General features: G+C 41.4%; 3 protein-coding genes across 6 annotated transcripts in view; 1 reads left to right on the plus strand and 2 right to left on the minus strand.

The window, feature by feature from the left end:
- The window catches only part of si:dkey-122a22.2 (uncharacterized), a 103,309-nt gene that overhangs the window by 27,183 nt on the left and 55,858 nt on the right, over positions 1 to 20,268 (plus strand). The gene's annotated exons all lie outside the window — the stretch shown is intronic.
- Positions 2,155 to 7,292, minus strand: LOC111948981 (uncharacterized). The gene has a single exon (XM_023964561.2). It carries the CDS (start codon positions 4,934 to 4,936, stop codon positions 3,257 to 3,259), a length of 1,680 nt encoding a protein of 559 aa, XP_023820329.1. The 5' UTR covers positions 4,937 to 7,292; the 3' UTR covers positions 2,155 to 3,256.
- LOC111948982 (uncharacterized) lies at positions 11,256 to 16,873 on the minus strand. Its single transcript, XM_023964563.2, has one exon. The coding sequence runs from the start codon at positions 14,035 to 14,037 to the stop codon at positions 12,358 to 12,360; it is 1,680 nt and encodes a 559-aa protein (XP_023820331.1). The 5' UTR covers positions 14,038 to 16,873; the 3' UTR covers positions 11,256 to 12,357.

The raw sequence follows: 20,268 nt of genomic DNA on the forward strand, positions 1-20,268 counted from the left end.
AGGTCCATGTTTGCATCTTCTGCAGCAGACAGATTGTTTGTCTCTATTTGATCCAAAGCCGTGCAGATGTCGCTGAAATATGTCATCTCTCCTACTGGCACACCGCAGAGTGGGTATCCAGGTATATGAGTCGATTTCCAGGGATCAGCCAATGTGCGTTTAGATCCCGCCCACTTTCACTGATTGACAGACAGACTCATTCTGCAGGAAAAGCTCTTCATGAAATGAATAAGTAATTCTGAAAAACAGCAATGTGAAATGAAAACAAAGATACTTTGGAAAATATGGATTTTGAAATCCGAGCTTCTGAAACAAGACAGAATTATAATAATATTCAACGTGATTAAAAGGAATATTTTAAAATGCTGTTTTAAAATGAACAGGTTTTTAAAGCAAAATGAAATATATTTGAGAATATAGCGGCTAATTTAAAATTTATGTGCAGGTTTTTCACAATTTCATGATCTTTTGATATATTTATGAGAGATTTATTGGTTTATTGTGTATTTGCATGAGGTCATGTTATTTATTTAATTATGATTAGTATAGGACTCCATAGTCTTCGCATGGATTGTGTCAAATCTCGCTTTTTTCCTATCTTTGATTTTGCTGACTACTCTGAACACAACTTAGCGTGATATAACTGCCACAGCCCAAAAACTTTTCGTATGTGTTGTGGGTAATCTCATTTTTTTCCTATCTTTGATACACACGACGCTTGCGAAAATGTGTTTTACAAACGGCAAAAATAATGTTTAAAAGGAAAATAAATGTTTGAAAGCAAAAAAAAGTTCTTAAAATAGCAAGAAAAATTTGAAAGCAAAATAAATAATTGAAAAGCAAATATTTAATTTTTTCATTTGCAACCTAGAGAGTTTTGTGTGCAGCGTAGTGGCAGCCGGCACTCCATACTGCTGTAAAAAACAAAAAACTGTTGCAAAAAAAATGGGTCGATTCTGCTAAAACTGAGAATTTTTTTGTTTTTGTTTTATTTATCGACTAACGAAACCAATAAATCCTTGTCAAACATTTGAAGAAAGCTGATGTTGTTAGAAACATATTTATATCTGATGGAAATTCATTGTGATTTTACAAGGAGGGGGCAGTTGTGCTCCAGTCCACATATACTGTTTAACCTGTTTTAATGTCTTACCTTTTCAACTAATGCAATACTTTAAAAGTTTGGAGTAAAAACAGTAAAAAAGAGAGAATCAAGCTCTTAAAGGTTTTGTGGGTGGCTCTCAAAAGAGCCGTTGTGGGTCAGTCCTTGGAGGACAGAAAACATGATTCTGGAGGTGTCATGGGTCTGCTCCCTCTGCAAGAAAGTGGATCATGAAGGAGTCTCTCAGCTGGAAGGCCTCTCTGTTGGCAGCAACCTATTTTATCCTGTGCAGCGGTTCGTCTACCACAGCCTGATCACTGCAGGTTCCTGTGGTGCTGAGGACCTGATGAAGCAGTGCAGAACACGAGAACTTCACACTCTGCTCTGGATCTTCAGTCAGGTTTCAATACAGACCCCACTGTGGAGAGAACATCCAGAAGGCCTTCTTCACAAGCAGGCGGGTTGGGGAGAGGTCGTAGTTAAAGATGCAGCTCTATCGGGAAAGGAGGCGCCCAGGAAATGACTGCATCGGGTTTCTCTGCAGTGGGAATGCCTCATCTGCCACAAAGATACAGGGAAGCAGTTCTTTGTTTTCTTTCTCTCGGGATTGAGGACTCATTGGAGACAGACGATTGAGTAATCAATCCACTGTGAAGCGTCGAATAGAAGGTGGAAAAAGCCAATGTCCCACTGTCGCTCGTCCTGCCCCAACATCTATAACCAACAACCAACCAAAGCCACAAGAGGAACTACAGAAGACGTTCCTTTGCTTTGGGGGGCCTTCAGGACAACATGCTTGCTGTCCACTGACCCAGAGCAATTAAAAGCCACCAGACAAGAACTCACTAGTCTCGCTCCAGGGTGGGGCACTGGTAACTCTTATCGAGAGGAGTAAGTTGATCTAGAAATGAAAAGGTTTTTGTCTGAATCGCTCTTAGTCTGGCCTGTCTCCCAGGACCAGTTTGAGGTGGTACACCACCCAGCTACCGGCTCCTGGGATCATTCGGGCACGCAAACCCCTCCACCACGATAAGGTGGCGATTCAGGAAGGGGATATTTATCAGTCACTAGCCAATTGCTAACAATTACTGTGTGGAAATCGTAGTACTCTGAGAAAACCCACAGGACTGCCAGGCTTTAATTTGGTTCATTATCTATACATTTTTGTGACTGATATTTTATTTTTTTTATTTTTATGATAATGTATTATTAATAATACCTTATTATAAACTCAATTTCATATATTTTATATTTTTAATTATTAATATTATTAGTAGTAGTAATGGTCACTGACTGCAAGGACCGTATTGTTTTCACAGTTGGAAAAATGTCTGCATCTTTGAGCAAACCTTTTTTTGAAACAGTAAATGATGCTGATAGAAATGCTAACACTTTTAGCCACATGCAGCTCAGACAGCCTTACATTAAGAGAAGGGCGTAGATGTGGACAGCGAGGGTGGGTGGTGCGTAGAGGTGAGGACGAGGGCAGGTAGTGCTCTTAGCCTCTAATTCACTTTTAAATAAAAAGTCTTTTTTAGAATCTAGGGAAAGCCGGAGCACCCGGAGAGAACCCACTAATGCACAAAGGAACACAAGAACAATTTCTGTGTCATGGTTTGGGTTTTTTGCCCTTGGTTTTTGCTTTCATTTTGTTTCTGTGCCTCTTGTGATAAACACATTGTGTTTTTTTTGTTTTCTGTGAAAATGAGGTTGAAGCTCTAGAACATTTGTTTTTTGATTGTATACATGGTAAATTGTTCTTGTCCTCTTTTGTTAAGTGGTTGACAGGTAAAAATACAAAATTTAACAATTTATTTTAAATAATCAATACATTGATTTGCATTGAAAAAACATTTTGTTCACAAATACAAATTCAGGCATAAAAGTAAAAAAAAAAAAGAAAAGAAGATTCAATATAAATCCCAAGTCTACACTTTATCCACACACTACTAGTGTGGATTCCTAAAGGGAGTTCCTGTATGTTTAATCTTCTTTTTTGCATGTCCTACTGACAATATAATGCATAACATTTTCTAAAAAAATAAATAAAATAAAATAAATGCACATACAACATAAATCCCCACTCTACACTATTTCCACACACTACAAGTGTGGATTCCTAAAAGGGGGGTTCCTCTATGTCTAAATCTTCTTTTACTCATTTTCCTGGTAGGAATAGCCGCTGCCTCTGTAACGATTTTGTGAGTAGGAATAGCCTCTGTTACCATTTTCTGAGTAGGAGAGGTGGCAAGGGCAGCAACACTCCCCATAAGCCAAGCCGCCATAGCCAGTTTGGTTTTCCATCATGCATTGGCCTGGCCTGTGTCTTGGTGTTGTTTCAGTTCTGTTACCTGCCTGCATCTCTTGCTTGGCAACAGCTTTCTTCACTTCAACTAAGTGTCCATTCACTGTGTGGTACTTTTCAACCAAGGCCAAGTCTGCCGTTTTGTGATGCGTGAAGTGCACAAAGCCGAATCCTCTTTTCTTTCCGGTCTCCTTCTCTAAGAGGATTTCAGACTTTTCGACTTGACCGTACCGAGAGAAGTAGTTGGTGAGGTGAAACTCTTCAATGTTGTTTTTCAAGCCACCAACAAAGATTTTCTCCCCCTTGGCAGGAGCTGCAGACCCATTGGCCTTTCCTTTAGGAACAGCTACTTTAACTTTGACACTGTTCCTTTGGACTGTGTGCGGCGATGCTGCCATGGCTGCGTTGGTCTCCTCTGGTGTAGAGTAGGTCACAAAGCCGAAGCCGCCGTAGCCATTTTGGTTTTCCGTAATTCCTGGCCCTGGCCTGTGTCTTGGTGTTGTTTCAGTTCTGTTTGCTGTCTGCATCTCTTGCTTGGCAACAGCTTTCTTGATTTCAACTAAGTGTCCATTCACTGTGTGGTACTTTTCAACCAAGGCCAAGTCTGCCGTTTTGTGATGCGTGAAGTGCACAAAGCCGAATCCTCTTTTCTTTCCGGTCTCCTTCTCTAAGAGGATTTCAGACTTTTCGACTGGACCGTACCGAGAGAAGTAGTCAGTGAGGTGATACTCTTCAATGTTGTTTTTCAAACCACCAACAAAGATTTTCTCCCCCTTGGCAGGAGCTGCAGAACCATTGGCCTTTGCTTTTGGAACAGCTCCTTTGACTTTGACACTGTTCCTTTGGACTGTGTGCGGCGCTGCTGCCATGGCTGCGTTGGTCTCCTCTGGTGTAGAGTAGGTCACAAAACCGAAGCTGCCGTAGCCATTTTGGTTTTCCATCATTCCTGGGCCTGGCTTGTGTCTTGGTGTTGTTTCAGTTCTGTTACCTGCCTGCATCTCTTGCTTGGCAACAGCTTTCTTTACTTCAACTAAGTGTCCATTCACTGTGTGGTACTTCTCAACCAAGGCCAAGTCTGCCGTTTTGTGATGCGTGAAGTGCACAAAGCCGAATCCTCTTTTCTTTCCGGTCTCCTTCTCTAAGAGGATTTCAGACTTTTCGACTGGACCGTACCGAGAGAAGTAGTCGGTGAGGTGATACTCTTTAATGTTGTTTTTCAAGCCACCAACAAAGATTTTCTCCCCCTTGGCAAAAGCTTCAGACTTATTGTCCTTTGCTTTTGGAATAGCTCGTTTAACTTCAACACTGTTCCCTTCCACTGAGTGCGGGGCTGCTGCCATGGCTGCGTTGGCCTCCTCTGGTGTAGAGTAGGTCACAAAGCCAAAACAGCGAGATCGTTGTGCATTCTTGTTTTGAAGGACAACGAAGTCAGTGAGGGTGCCGAACTGCTCAAAATGCTTGCGCAGCCCATCGTCGTTCGTGTTCACACAGAGTCCACCAATGAAAAGCTTGCACACTTTGTTGGTCATTTTTGATGAGATTTTTTTTCGTATCTAATCTTTAAGGAAGCAAACTTGAAATCTTGAGATGGCAGATGGAGAGGAAGGCAGGTATATTTATTAGTTTTAAGATGCGACAATGTGACATCACCTGATGACATGTGACATCAAATGATATCATGTGACATCACCTGAAGACATGTGACATCACCTGATGACATGACATCACCTGTTGATTTGTCATGTCATCTGATGACATCACATATCATCACATGGCGTGATGTCATCAGAGCTTCTGCAGGGTGAGGCATTTTCTGCTTAAAAAAAAAAAAACTTGAACAGAATGCAAGCTTACAACAGTAGAACCAATGTAGTATACCATGTGCAATAAAGAGACATACAGAGTAAATATTATTGTTCACTAATCCGAGTTAAAGATATATTTTCATTTGACTCGACACGTTTTCCACAGTTTCTGAAGTTAAAATGGCCAAATTTGTGTGTTGCGTGATCACATAGGGAGCGGAAACTCCGGGTGAGGCTCCGGAGCGCTTCGCCTCATGTCTGACTGGAGGACTCAATTTAATCAGAGACGTGCAGTCCAAGCGCTGCTTTAAGCGCGCAGAAAATGATGCCAGTGGCGCAATCCTTGCTAGTAGGGGGCAGACGTGAGCTGACAGCTACTTTGTAGCTTCACTGGTGCAGAAGAAAAATAAAAGAAGGAAGACTTTTCCAGACACCATCATGTTAGACCCAGACGTTGTCAGGTAGCAGTGATTGGTCCGAGTGGGTCTGAGTTAGGGGTGTGCCAAAATATCGATATTGTGATATATCGCGATATTTAGTCCCGTGATTCATCCTCGATGTGTCTTCATCAAGTATTGACCTTTTATTTACGCTTGGAGACCCTCTGATACGTTATATTAGTCGTCCTTTGGTAAGACAATTCTTTGGAGGGCCCATAGGGGTCGCTCATTGCGAGATTGGCTGTCGCGGACAGACGAAGAAGAATGCACATTCAAAACAAAGATGGCGGAGGGGAAAAACAATGAAAATAGCGAGAGGAGCAAGTTAAAAGACGCGCGGGCAGCATTGAAACTGCATCACCCGGAGGTGTGTCAGAAAGCCGTGGTTGTTATTGGCCTGAAGCCTACGCAGCCCGGCGCGGATACCTTTTTCAAGGCGAAGCTACCACGGTGACCATCTTCTGCAGGAGCAGAGGCAATAACAAATGGGATTGCTAAATGTGGCTCCGTCCCTGCAGCGAGGTGGAGAACGAGGGATTTGGGTTTTTATTGAATGCATTAGAGCCAGGCTTTGACATTCCCTCTTGGAAATACTGAAACAATGATCTATGCACTGTATGGTCAGACCAGAGCTATGATTGAGATGGAAATAGCAGAAAGAGTGGCATCCCTGCCCTTAGACCCCCCCTTTTCCTCAAATCAGCGGTGGACGAGGGGCGTCTTGACGCTAAAAAGCCTGAACATGAACATATAAACATGCATCACATGCAGCTTTTCCCCAAACGTTTTGTTCACAAAGATGTTTACTTTTAGATGCACTTTAAGTTCATCATGTATTTTATCCCTGGTAATTTATTTTGAAGCAGTTTATGCCTTAAATAACTTAAAGGAAAGTTCCTAGCTACTTGATTATTTTTTTCCGGCAGAATTTTATGTTTTTTTAGACTACATTTACATTACATGGTGTCATTATTTTTAACAAGGACACTATAATTTTTTTTTTTAGAAGTTAATACCAATGTGCCTGGCACCTACTTGACTGATTCATTTTTTATTCTGTTTACAGCAATTTTGTACTAAAAAATAGCACTGCTGTTCATGTTCACTATTTTTTGAACCAAATTTTACAGATATTTCCAAATGAAAATTGTCAACGTTTGTCAAAGACAGAGTATTACTGGTTTCAGAAATGTTTCACGAACGACTGTTATTCATTACACCAAATAGGACACAAGTTGTTCATTATCATTGTGTTCAAAAACTACAAAAGAAATGGAGAAATATTTCCAAAAAGCAGTTTTTCAAGTTCTTCTTTGATATATCATGAGTTATTAGAGGCGACATATATCGATTATCACATTATCGCCATATCGTCATAGTATCGTTATAGTGAGGAATGTATCGCAAATCGTATCGTGAGGTACCCAGTGATTCCCAGCCCTAGTCTGAGTCATCGTTTGTATTGCAAACACTCTCACCAATCAGGGGTGAGATTGCTGGAAGTCCACACGCCTACCCCTTGAAAGTAGGCGACACGAAGTCTGTCAAATGTTTTGGACGTGAGACCACCTACTTTGGAGGCATCTGATTGGTCTGTTTATAGCTTGAATAATTTGCACTACAGAAAAAAGATAATGAAAAAAACACTTTTATTTTAATTCTATTATTGACAACGTCCCTCCTTTTAGCCCATTAACCACCATCAGGGTTGTAGGTGACATGTTCTTTTTAGGATACTTTCAGGCTATAAAATGCATGAATCCTGATAGAACAATTCATTTGGAGTTCACTTGTAATATTACTGCCTTTTAAATTGACAAAAGAGCTGCATAAGCAGCAAGGGCATAACTAAAAGAGATAGATTTAAAGCATATATACAACTTATTTATTTAAAAATTCCTTTAAGTGACTCCCGATGCTGCTCAGGAACCAGATTTCAACGGCATAAGTCCCTCCTTTAAATTTTCAGCAGCTTCCTGGTTTTAAAGGAGAAGGTACCGGTAAATTCTGTTAAAGAGCAAACTTTTTTTGGATAAAAACTTAACCTTGGAGAACCCAAGAACAATTTTGCTCAGATCTTTTAAAGTTAATTTGACAAATTTTCTCTGTTCATTGAGGGTAGCAGCAATTCAAATGGCAAATAAATGTGAAATGAACAGAAAATAAACCATATTTATAAATAATAAATGAAACTACTTCAAGATTTGACTCCATGGGTTTTGCTGGGTTAATATTTAACCTCTTATAAACCTTTTGCTTTTACCATTACAAAGGTCAGTGATTTATGGAAGTAAAAAGCCTCAGTTTTTTTTAGTATAACAACAAAGCATGGAGGTGTAGATATCATAGTGCATAATATTATCATAATCATTGTATTGATATTGCATCTACCTTTTGTTTACATACATCTGTCCCTTAAAACATCTAGATCATAAACATGCACATGTGAAGTCTGAAGAAATCCCAGGCAACAAATATCTGTTTTTTAGACCAGAATAAGTGCCAGCATACAGACCTTTTCCAAAAAGTTTAAATATGAAAAACAATTGTTTTCCATAATTCCCTTAAAAAATTAAACTTCATAGGATATAGATTCAGTCCCATTTTTTTGCTCCACAGTGTTGCCAGAAATCGGGGAGTTTTGGTTCTAAATTTGTGGATAAAAATGGCTTTGGGCGGGTGTGCATAATTCGGGTGATTATTGTGGTTGGTTCGGCGGTTTTCATTTTCTCGTGAAAATATAGTAGTGGTCTAAGTTAGGCTGGGCGACTGTTGGAGTTCCACTAAGCTTCTATGAACTGGTGTTCCATGAACGCACCATGCCGCGTGTGGGAGGAGCTACCAGCTAATGTTTTTCGCCTGATAGCCGCATGGAGCGGTGTCTGTGTTTATCTCACTTACAATGCATGGCTGCACAATGCACAATGCAATGTTCAGTTCGCCGTAAAAGTAATAATAAGAAAAGGTTTCCTCCAAATGAACAGACTGGTTCTGTTATTAACCCCCTGTGGAGGCTCAGAGGGTCAGAACGGGGAAGTGAAACCCAAATCAAACCCCGGATCTCCGCTGCGTTTTATGACCACCATGGTCAGAAACGTCATCGCAGGAAAGGTTCAACATTTTCCCCGAGAGGGAAAAATAAAATCAGAGGACCTGATTATAATCATTGTCTCAATGAAAATAGAAAAATATCATAAGGTTCAGGAGGCCTGAGCAGGCTTGTTCCGCTTTCCGCAGCCGGTCTCTGTCTGTCTGGCTCGCCTCCCGCCAGCCGGCACAGTGTAAGGCACGATGTGACGTCAGACTGGATCTGTGAGCACAGACAGCAGAGCTGTTAGCTGACGAGCAGAGAAGAGCTCTGAGCGAATGGCGTGAGAACGAGAGTCAGGAGTTTCAACGGGGACTTCAAGGTGTGGACGACCGGAGCTCCTCTGTGGTTTGGTCCACACAAACCCTCAAACTACAATAAGAGAGAGGTCCATGTTTGCATCTTCTGCAGCAGACAGATTGTTTGTCTCTATTTGATCCAAAGCCGTGCAGATGTCGCTGAAATATGTCATCTCTCCTACTGGCACACCGCAGAGTGGGTATCCAGGTATATGAGTCGATTTCCAGGGATCAGCCAATGTGCGTTTAGATCCCGCCCACTTTCACTGATTGACAGACAGACTCATTCTGCAGGAAAAGCTCTTCATGAAATGAATAAGTAATTCTGAAAAACAGCAATGTGAAATGAAAACAAAGATACTTTGGAAAATATGGATTTTGAAATCCGAGCTTCTGAAACAAGACAGAATTATAATAATATTCAACGTGATTAAAAGGAATATTTTAAAATGCTGTTTTAAAATGAACAGGTTTTTAAAGCAAAATGAAATATATTTGAGAATATAGCGGCTAATTTAAAATTTATGTGCAGGTTTTTCACAATTTCATGATCTTTTGATATATTTATGAGAGATTTATTGGTTTATTGTGTATTTGCATGAGGTCATGTTATTTATTTAATTATGATTAGTATAGGACTCCATAGTCTTCGCATGGATTGTGTCAAATCTCGCTTTTTTCCTATCTTTGATTTTGCTGACTACTCTGAACACAACTTAGCGTGATATAACTGCCACAGCCCAAAAACTTTTCGTATGTGTTGTGGGTAATCTCATTTTTTTCCTATCTTTGATACACACGACGCTTGCGAAAATGTGTTTTGCAAACGGCAAAAATAATGTTTAAAAGGAAAATAAATGTTTGAAAGCAAAAAAAAGTTCTTAAAATAGCAAGAAAAATTTGAAAGCAAAATAAATAATTGAAAAGCAAATATTTAATTTTTTCATTTGCAACCTAGAGAGTTTTGTGTGCAGCGTAGTGGCAGCCGGCACTCCATACTGCTGTAAAAAACAAAAAACTGTTGCAAAAAAAATGGGTCGATTCTGCTAAAACTGAGAATTTTTTTGTTTTTGTTTTATTTATCGACTAACGAAACCAATAAATCCTTGTCAAACATTTGAAGAAAGCTGATGTTGTTAGAAACATATTTATATCTGATGGAAATTCATTGTGATTTTACGAGGAGGGGGCAGTTGTGCTCCAGTCCAAATATACCTTTTCAACTAATGCAATACTTTAAAAGTTTGGAGTAAAAACAGTAAAAAAGAGAGAATCAAGCTCTTAAAGGTTTTGTGGGTGGCTCTCAAAAGAGCCGTTGTGGGTCAGTCCTTGGAGGACAGAAAACATGATTCTGGAGGTGTCATGGGTCTGCTCCCTCTGCAAGAAAGTGGATCATGAAGGAGTCTCTCAGCTGGAAGGCCTCTCTGTTGGCAGCAACCTATTTTATCCTGTGCAGCGGTTCGTCTACCACAGCCTGATCACTGCAGGTTCCTGTGGTGCTGAGGACCTGATGAAGCAGTGCAGAACACGAGAACTTCACACTCTGCTCTGGATCTTCAGTCAGGTTTCAATACAGACCCCACTGTGGAGAGAACATCCAGAAGGCCTTCTTCACAAGCAGGCGGGTTGGGGAGAGGTCGTAGTTAAAGATGCAGCTCTATCGGGAAAGGAGGCGCCCAGGAAATGACTGCATCGGGTTTCTCTGCAGTGGGAATGCCTCATCTGCCACAAAGATACAGGGAAGCAGTTCTTTGTTTTCTTTCTCTCGGGATTGAGGACTCATTGGAGACAGACGATTGAGTAATCAATCCACTGTGAAGCGTCGAATAGAAGGTGGAAAAAGCCAATGTCCCACTGTCGCTCGTCCTGCCCCAACATCTATAACCAACAACCAACCAAAGCCACAAGAGGAACTACAGAAGACGTTCCTTTGCTTTGGGGGGCCTTCAGGACAACATGCTTGCTGTCCACTGACCCAGAGCAATTAAAAGCCACCAGACAAGAACTCACTAGTCTCGCTCCAGGGTGGGGCACTGGTAACTCTTATCGAGAGGAGTAAGTTGATCTAGAAATGAAAAGGTTTTTGTCTGAATCGCTCTTAGTCTGGCCTGTCTCCCAGGACCAGTTTGAGGTGGTACACCACCCAGCTACCGGCTCCTGGGATCATTCGGGCACGCAAACCCCTCCACCACGATAAGGTGGCGATTCAGGAAGGGGATATTTATCAGTCACTAGCCAATTGCTAACAATTACTGTGTGGAAATCGTAGTACTCTGAGAAAACCCACAGGACTGCCAGGCTTTAATTTGGTTCATTATCTATACATTTTTGTGACTGATATTTTATTTTTTTTATTTTTATGATAATGTATTATTAATAATACCTTATTATAAACTCAATTTCATATATTTTATATTTTTAATTATTAATATTATTAGTAGTAGTAATGGTCACTGACTGCAAGGACCGTATTGTTTTCACAGTTGGAAAAATGTCTGCATCTTTGAGCAAACCTTTTTTTGAAACAGTAAATGATGCTGATAGAAATGCTAACACTTTTAGCCACATGCAGCTCAGACAGCCTTACATTAAGAGAAGGGCGTAGATGTGGACAGCGAGGGTGGGTGGTGCGTAGAGGTGAGGACGAGGGCAGGTAGTGCTCTTAGCCTCTAATTCACTTTTAAATAAAAAGTCTTTTTTAGAATCTAGGGAAAGCCGGAGCACCCGGAGAGAACCCACTAATGCACAAAGGAACACAAGAACAATTTCTGTGTCATGGTTTGGGTTTTTTGCCCTTGGTTTTTGCTTTCATTTTGTTTCTGTGCCTCTTGTGATAAACACATTGTGTTTTTTTTGTTTTCTGTGAAAATGAGGTTGAAGCTCTAGAACATTTGTTTTTTGATTGTATACATGGTAAATTGTTCTTGTCCTCTTTTGTTAAGTGGTTGACAGGTAAAAATACAAAATTTAACAATTTATTTTAAATAATCAATACATTGATTTGCATTGAAAAAACATTTTGTTCACAAATACAAATTCAGGCATAAAAGTAAAAAAAAAAAAGAAAAGAAGATTCAATATAAATCCCAAGTCTACACTTTATCCACACACTACTAGTGTGGATTCCTAAAGGGAGTTCCTGTATGTTTAATCTTCTTTTTTGCATGTCCTACTGACAATATAATGCATAACATTTTCTAAAAAAATAAATAAAATAAAATAAATGCACATACAACATAAATCCCCACTCTACACTATTTCCACACACTACAAGTGTGGATTCCTAAAAGGGGGGTTCCTCTATGTCTAAATCTTCTTTTACTCATTTTCCTGGTAGGAATAGCCGCTGCCTCTGTAACGATTTTGTGAGTAGGAATAGCCTCTGTTACCATTTTCTGAGTAGGAGAGGTGGCAAGGGCAGCAACACTCCCCATAAGCCAAGCCGCCATAGCCAGTTTGGTTTTCCATCATGCATTGGCCTGGCCTGTGTCTTGGTGTTGTTTCAGTTCTGTTACCTGCCTGCATCTCTTGCTTGGCAACAGCTTTCTTCACTTCAACTAAGTGTCCATTCACTGTGTGGTACTTTTCAACCAAGGCCAAGTCTGCCGTTTTGTGATGCGTGAAGTGCACAAAGCCGAATCCTCTTTTCTTTCCGGTCTCCTTCTCTAAGAGGATTTCAGACTTTTCGACTTGACCGTACCGAGAGAAGTAGTTGGTGAGGTGAAACTCTTCAATGTTGTTTTTCAAGCCACCAACAAAGATTTTCTCCCCCTTGGCAGGAGCTGCAGACCCATTGGCCTTTCCTTTAGGAACAGCTACTTTAACTTTGACACTGTTCCTTTGGACTGTGTGCGGCGATGCTGCCATGGCTGCGTTGGTCTCCTCTGGTGTAGAGTAGGTCACAAAACCGAAGCCGCCGTAGCCATTTTGGTTTTCCGTAATTCCTGGCCCTGGCCTGTGTCTTGGTGTTGTTTCAGTTCTGTTTGCTGTCTGCATCTCTTGCTTGGCAACAGCTTTCTTGATTTCAACTAAGTGTCCATTCACTGTGTGGTACTTTTCAACCAAGGCCAAGTCTGCCGTTTTGTGATGCGTGAAGTGCACAAAGCCGAATCCTCTTTTCTTTCCGGTCTCCTTCTCTAAGAGGATTTCAGACTTTTCGACTGGACCGTACCGAGAGAAGTAGTCAGTGAGGTGATACTCTTCAATGTTGTTTTTCAAACCACCAACAAAGATTTTCTCCCCCTTGGCAGGAGCTGCAGAACCATTGGCCTTTGCTTTTGGAACAGCTCCTTTGACTTTGACACTGTTCCTTTGGACTGTGTGCGGCGCTGCTGCCATGGCTGCGTTGGTCTCCTCTGGTGTAGAGTAGGTCACAAAGCCGAAGCTGCCGTAGCCATTTTGGTTTTCCATCATTCCTGGGCCTGGCTTGTGTCTTGGTGTTGTTTCAGTTCTGTTACCTGCCTGCATCTCTTGCTTGGCAACAGCTTTCTTTACTTCAACTAAGTGTCCATTCACTGTGTGGTACTTCTCAACCAAGGCCAAGTCTGCCGTTTTGAGATGCGTGAAGTGCACAAAGCCGAATCCTCTTTTCTTTCCGGTCTCCTTCTCTAAGAGGATTTCAGACTTTTCGACTGGACCGTACCGAGAGAAGTAGTCGGTGAGGTGATACTCTTTAATGTTGTTTTTCAAGCCACCAACAAAGATTTTCTCCCCCTTGGCAAAAGCTTCAGACTTATTGTCCTTTGCTTTTGGAATAGCTCGTTTAACTTCAACACTGTTCCCTTCCACTGTGTGCGGGGCTGCTGCCATGGCTGCGTTGGTCTCCTCTGGTGTAGAGTAGGTCACAAAGCCAAAACAGCGAGATCGTTGTGCATTCTTGTTTTGAAGGACAACGAAGTCAGTGAGGGTGCCGAACTGCTCAAAATGCTTGCGCAGCCCATCGTCGTTCGTGTTCACAGAGAGTCCACCAATGAAAAGCTTGCACACTTTGTTGGTCATTTTTGATGAGATTTTTTTTCGTATCTAATCTTTAAGGAAGCAAACTTGAAATCTTGAGATGGCAGATGGAGAGGAAGGCAGCTGTATTTATTAGTTTTAAGATGCGACAATGTGACATCACCTGATGACATGTGACATCAAATGATATCATGTGACATCACCTGAAGACATGTGACATCACCTGATGACATGACATCACCTGTTGATTTGTCATGTCATCTGATGACATCACATATCATCACATGGCGTGATGTCATCAGAGCTTGTGCAGGGTGAGGCATTTTCTGCTTAAAAAAAAAACTTGAACAGAATGCAAGCTTACAACAGTAGAACCAATGTAGTATACCATGTGCAATAAAGAGACATACAGAGTAAATATTATTGTTCACTGATCCGTGTTAAAGATATATTTTCATTTGACTCGACACGTTTTCCACAGTTTCTGAAGTTAAAATGGCCAAATTTGTGTGTTGCGTGATCACATAGGGAGCGGAAACTCCGGGTGAGGCTCCGGAGCGCTTCGCCTCACGTCTGACTGGAGGACTCAATTTAATCAGAGACGTGCAGTCCAAGCGCTTCTTTAAGCGCGCAGAAAATGATGCCAGTGGCGCAATCCTTGCTAGCAGGGGGCAGACGTGAGCTGACAGCTACTTTGTAGCTTCACTGGTGCCGAAGAAAAATAAAAGAAGGAAGACTTTTCCAGACACCATCATGTTAGACCCAGACGTTGTCAGGTAGCAGTGATTGGTCCGAGTGGGTCTGAGTTAGGGGTGTGCCAAAATATCGATATTGTGATATATCGCGATATTTAGTCCCGTGATTCATCCTCGATGCGTCTTCATCAAGTATTGACCTTTTATTTACGCTTGGAGACCCTCTGATACGTTATATTAGTCGTCCTTTGGCCTTTAGGGCGACAGTGGCTCAGGTGGTTGAGCGGGTCGTCCAATGATCGAAGGGTTGGCGGTTCGATCCCCGCTCCCACCAGCCAAAATGTCGTTGTGTCCTTGGGCAAGACACTTCACCCTCCTTGCCTCCAGTGTGGCTCCACTGGTGTGTGGATGTGTATGAATGATCCCGGTGATGGTCAGAGGGGCCGAAGGCGCGAAATGGCAGCCACGCCTCTGTCAGTCTGCCCCAGGGCAGCTGTGGCTACAACCATAGCTTACCATCACCAAGTATGAATGAGGAGTGAATGAATAATGGACACAATGTAAGCGCTTTGGGTGTCTTGAAAAGCGCAGATAAATCCAATCCATTATTATTATTATTATTATTATTAAGACAATTCTTTGGAGGGCCCATAGGGGTCGCTCATTGCGAGATTGGCTGTCGCGGACAGACGAAGAAGAATACACATTCAAAACAAAGATGGCGGAGGGGAAAATAATGAAAATAGCGAGAGGAGCAAGTTAAAAGACGCGCGGGCAGCATTGAAACTGCATCACCCGGAGGTGTGTCAGAAAGCCGTGGTTGTTATTGGCCTGAAGCCTACGCAGCCCGGCGTGGATACCTTTTTCAAGGCGAAGCTACCACGGTGACCATCTTCTGCGGGAGCAGAGGCACTAACAAATGGGATTGCTAAATGTGGCTCCGTCCCTGCAGCGAGGTGGAGAACGAGGGATTTGGGTTTTTATTGAATGCATTAGAGCCAGGCTTTGACATTCCCTCTTGGAAATACTGAAACAATGATCTATGCACTGTATGGTCAGACCAGAGCTATGATTGAGATGGAAATAGCAGAAAGAGTGGCATCCCTGCCCTTAGACCCCCCCTTTTCCTCAAATCAGCGGTGGACGAGGGGCGTCTTGACGCTAAAAAGCCTGAACATGAACATATAAACATACATCACATGCAGGTTTTCCCCAAACGTTTTGTTTACAAAGATGTTTACTTTTAGATGCACTTTAAGTTCATCATGTATTTTATCCCTGGTAATTTATTTTGAAGCAGTTTATGCCTTAAATAACTTAAAGGAAAGTTCCTAGCTACTTGATTATTTTTTTCCGGCAGAATTTTATGTTTTTTTAGACTACATTTACATAACATGGTGTCATTATTTTTAACAAGGACACTATAATTTTTTTTTTTTAGAAGTTAATACCAATGTGCCTGGCACCTACTTGACTGATTCATTTTTTATTCTGTTTACAGCAATTTTGTACTAAAAAATAGCACTGCTGTTCATGTTCACTATTTTTTGAACCAAATTTTACAGATATTTCCAAATGAAAATTGTCAACGTTTGTCAAAGACAGAGTATTACTGGTTTCAGAAATGTTTCACGAACGACTGTTATTCATTACACCAAATAGGACACAAGTTGTTCATTATCATTGTGTTCAAAAACTACAAAAGAAATGGAGAAATATTTCCAAAAAGCAGTTTTTCAAGTTCTTCTTTGATATATCATGAGTTATTAGAGACGACATATATCGATTATCACATTATCGCCATATCGTGATAGTATCGTTATAGTGAGGAATGTATCGCAAATCGTATCGTGAGGTACCCAGTGATTCCCAGCCCTAGTCTGAGTCATCGTTTGTATTGCAAACACTCTCACCAATCAGGGGTGAGATTGCTGGAAGTCCACACGCCTACCCCTTGAAAGTAGGCGACACGAAGTCTGTCAAATGTTTTGGACGTGAGACCACCTACTTTGGAGGCATCTGATTGGTCTGTTTTGGGCTTGAATAATTTGCACTACAGAAAAAAGATAATGAAAAAAACACTTTTATTTTAATTCTATTATTGACAAAATCCCCTTCTCTTAACCCAGGGGTCGGCAACCCAAAATGTTGAAAGAGCCAAATTGGACGAAAAAAAACAAAAAAACAAATATGTCTGGAGCAGCAAAATATTAAAAGCCCTATTTAAGATAAGATAAAAATAAGTCCTATATGAAGGCAACACATGCAATACGTATCTTTATTAGCTAAATTAGCTTACTATCAAAATGACTAAGTTGGCTACAAATACATTATAAGCATTAACGATTAAATGTTTATTTGTGCATTCTGCGGAGAACGACGCATCACTTGACTTCTATGTTGCGCAAGTTTAACTTCATTATAATATCAATGAATTATGTTTCATTGCTTTAATAAACTTAAAGAAATGTAATAAAGAAATCTGATTTTTGATGTCATTTTCATTTTGAGGATTCGAACAAAAAAACAATAAAATGGAACGTGCATGACGACGTTCCCCATGACAGTCAGCTTGCGCTCGGATGACAGAACAGCTTCAAGCATTTGCGGTGCCTGCAGACTTTCATTCAGCTCGTTTAAGTGGCTTGTCACAGTCATATCCACCAAAAAGTGCAGCTTTTCGAGCCAAGGTATCTTCCAGTTGCGGGTAGTTCAGGTCTTTTCTTTTCAGGAATGTTTTCACGTGTTTGAAACAGACGACAAAGTGACGCAAAACGTCACCCCTGGACAGCCATCGGACTGTGTTGTGTAGGAGATCAGAATATTCGCTTTGAATTTCATCAAGCAATGCACGGAACTGAGGGTGGTTCGATTTACATCAGCCACCTGCCTAGCGGTCCGCTAAAAGTAAAAAAAAAAAAAAAAAAAAAAAAGCCCTGCTGGTAGAAACGTGTGTTGCAGGCTATGACGCAGATTTTCGTTGACAGAAATGTTGAAATTGTAGTGGTGGTCATGTGTATTTTAGGTCTGTTAACAGCAGGGGATTGTGGGATGTGGGATGATGAGCTTATTAGGGCTCAGCATGAGTGTTTCTGTTTGCTCATGTTTCTTTTCATATGGGAGTTTTGTTGTTCCACCTTAGTTTATTCTTCCTGTTATGTTGGTTTCTTTATGCTGCACCTTGAGTGTGGCAGGGAGAGAGGTTGATCACCCCTGTGCAATGTGCAATGTGCAATGTGGTGTGTGTTTATAATATACGGGCTTGATTGGCCGGAAAGAGGCTGTGCTCTCAGCTTCTCTTTCCGCCTCCTCCTGTCAGAGGCTGTTCGGTGTCGTGTGGTGTGTGGGACACCGACAGTTTTCTAGTGCAGCCACTTGATTGGCAGCTCAACATTTTTGACAGCTTGGCTCCCGTTTTGTCCGCTGCAAGTGACGGACTTGCTGGACGTTACAATATTTATTCTACACATTCTCACAGCATTGGAATACGTTGAGAATGATTGTGTCTTGTTTGTCCTCCTACAGAAACCATATTAAAACAAAAAATATATTTCTCTCCCCCATCTTTTTACATTTTCAAACATTTTTGAAAATGCTCCAGGGAGCCACTAGGGCAGCGCTAAAGAGCCGCATGCGGCTCCTGAGCCACGGGTTGCCGACCCCCGTCTTAACCCATTAACCACCATCAGGGTTGTAGGAGACATGTTCTTTTTAGGATACTTTCATGCTATAAAATGCATGAATCCTGATAGAACAATTCATTTGGAGTTCACTTGTAATATTACTGCCTTTTAAATTGACAAAAGAGCTGCATGAGCAGCAAGGGCATAACTAAAAGAGACAGATTTAAAGCATATATACTATTTATTTATTTAAAAATTCATTTAAGTGACTCCCGATGCTCAGGAACCAGATTTCAACTGCATAAGTCCCTCTTTTGAGGTTTCAGCAGCTTCCTGGTTTTAAAGGAGAAGGTTCCAGTAAATTCTGTTAAAGAGCAAACTTTGTTTGGATATAATCTTCAGAGAAGGCCTTGAAGGCCCTGATGGCCCACCCCTACCTAAAGTCCTGTAGAACTTTGTGATAGACCGTTGCAGTGGTTTTGGATTGAAGACAGCAGAGTTTACCAGCAGCAGTGCTGGACATTGCAGCCCAAATCCTGACTGACTGTGGATATTTCACTCTGGAGCTCCAGCAGCTTGGGTTCTGGTCCTCACCAGTCGTCCTCCAAACCCTTGGACCTTGATTCCCAAATAAAAGAAACACTTTACTTTCATCAGACCATAGGACCTTGGACCTCTGGCCAACAATCCAGTCCTTCTTCTCCTTGGTCAAGTGAGACGTTTCCACCGTTCACGCTCAGAAGTGGTTTGATCCGAGGAACCAGAATGTTGAAGCCCAGAATGTCTCCAGTCTCCAGAATAGGTCTGAATGTGGTGGTTTTTGGAGCTGTTCCTCCACCTCATTCCACTCTCTCTGGAGGTCTGCCGATTCTTGAATATTGTCCTTTAGATGATCCACTGAAGCCCATGTATGTCTCTTCTGCTGCATCTTCTGACACATTTTGTCTTTCCTTTAGACTTTCGGTTTATCTGCTTGGACACAGCACTCTGTAAACAGCCAGCCTCCTTAGCTAGGAACTTTTGTGGCTTTCCCAGAATATGGAGTTGATCGGTGATGGTCTTCTGGCTGATTGTCAGGTCTGAAGTCTTATCCATACTAACCCAACTAAGACTATACCATCATGGTTAGTCAATGTTTCTTTTAGATATCTTATAATGAAATTCTTTCATTTTTTGGAAAAAGCATTTAATGGGATGGTCCAGTCGTTCTGTATAAAAAAGGTGACCTCTGACTTCTATGTGACTATATTGATTGTGGTTTTTTTTTTTTTTTTTAACTTGTCCTGTCCAACAGCTAGGCAAACAGATGAGAGCTGAGGGCCTCTTGTGTTGGACATATTTTATTTTAACAAGAGGGGTTATTCATCTTCAGACAAACCAAAGGTATGTCTGAATAAACCCCTTTTGTAATTGAGGCCAAAATTTATTAATTTCAATCATGTTTGAAAATCTTTGGTGTTGGACCGGACGGAAAAGGAAAGAGGGGAAGAAGAGAGAGGGACGTTAGAGAGAGGGGGGGGTAGGAGGGTGATAATAGGAGGGGAAGAGGGGTAAGACCATGAAGCAGCATAGAGCAGACAGGTTTACTGGTTGTTTATCGTTACGGTACGGTTCAAATGTAGTACAAAAAGGGCGGGGCCTGTTCACACACACTCAAATATTATCAACACACCTGCTAGCCGCAAAAATGTCCACATGTCAACATGCACACAAAACAGATAGTGTTCACGAACGCATACCTATGCCTTTAAACCAACTAGTGTGAAATCTTTCATTCATTCAATCATGCAAACTATTAGTGCAAAGGTGAGCTAACACCTGTGCTCAGGTGAGTGTTTATGTTCTTCTAAAATGGATGGTGGAATGTGAAAAGAAGGAGGAGGAGCGCCCAGCCACCCCCACACCCATACCCCCGCCGCAGCAGCAGCGGCAGCCGGAATTCCCCCAACGCCACA

Source organism: Oryzias latipes, chromosome 16, assembly GCF_053564925.1.
Source record: "Oryzias latipes strain Hd-rR chromosome 16, Olatipes_Hd-rR_3.1".
Classification (NCBI taxonomy): domain Eukaryota; kingdom Metazoa; phylum Chordata; class Actinopteri; order Beloniformes; family Adrianichthyidae; genus Oryzias; species Oryzias latipes.

Excerpts from the sequence above, each read along its gene's own strand:
- LOC111948981 (XM_023964561.2), bottom strand. The coding sequence starts at position 4,936 with ATGACCAACAAAGTGTGCAAGCTTTTCATTGGTGGACTCTGTGTGAAC.
- LOC111948982 (XM_023964563.2), bottom strand. The coding sequence starts at position 14,037 with ATGACCAACAAAGTGTGCAAGCTTTTCATTGGTGGACTCTCTGTGAAC.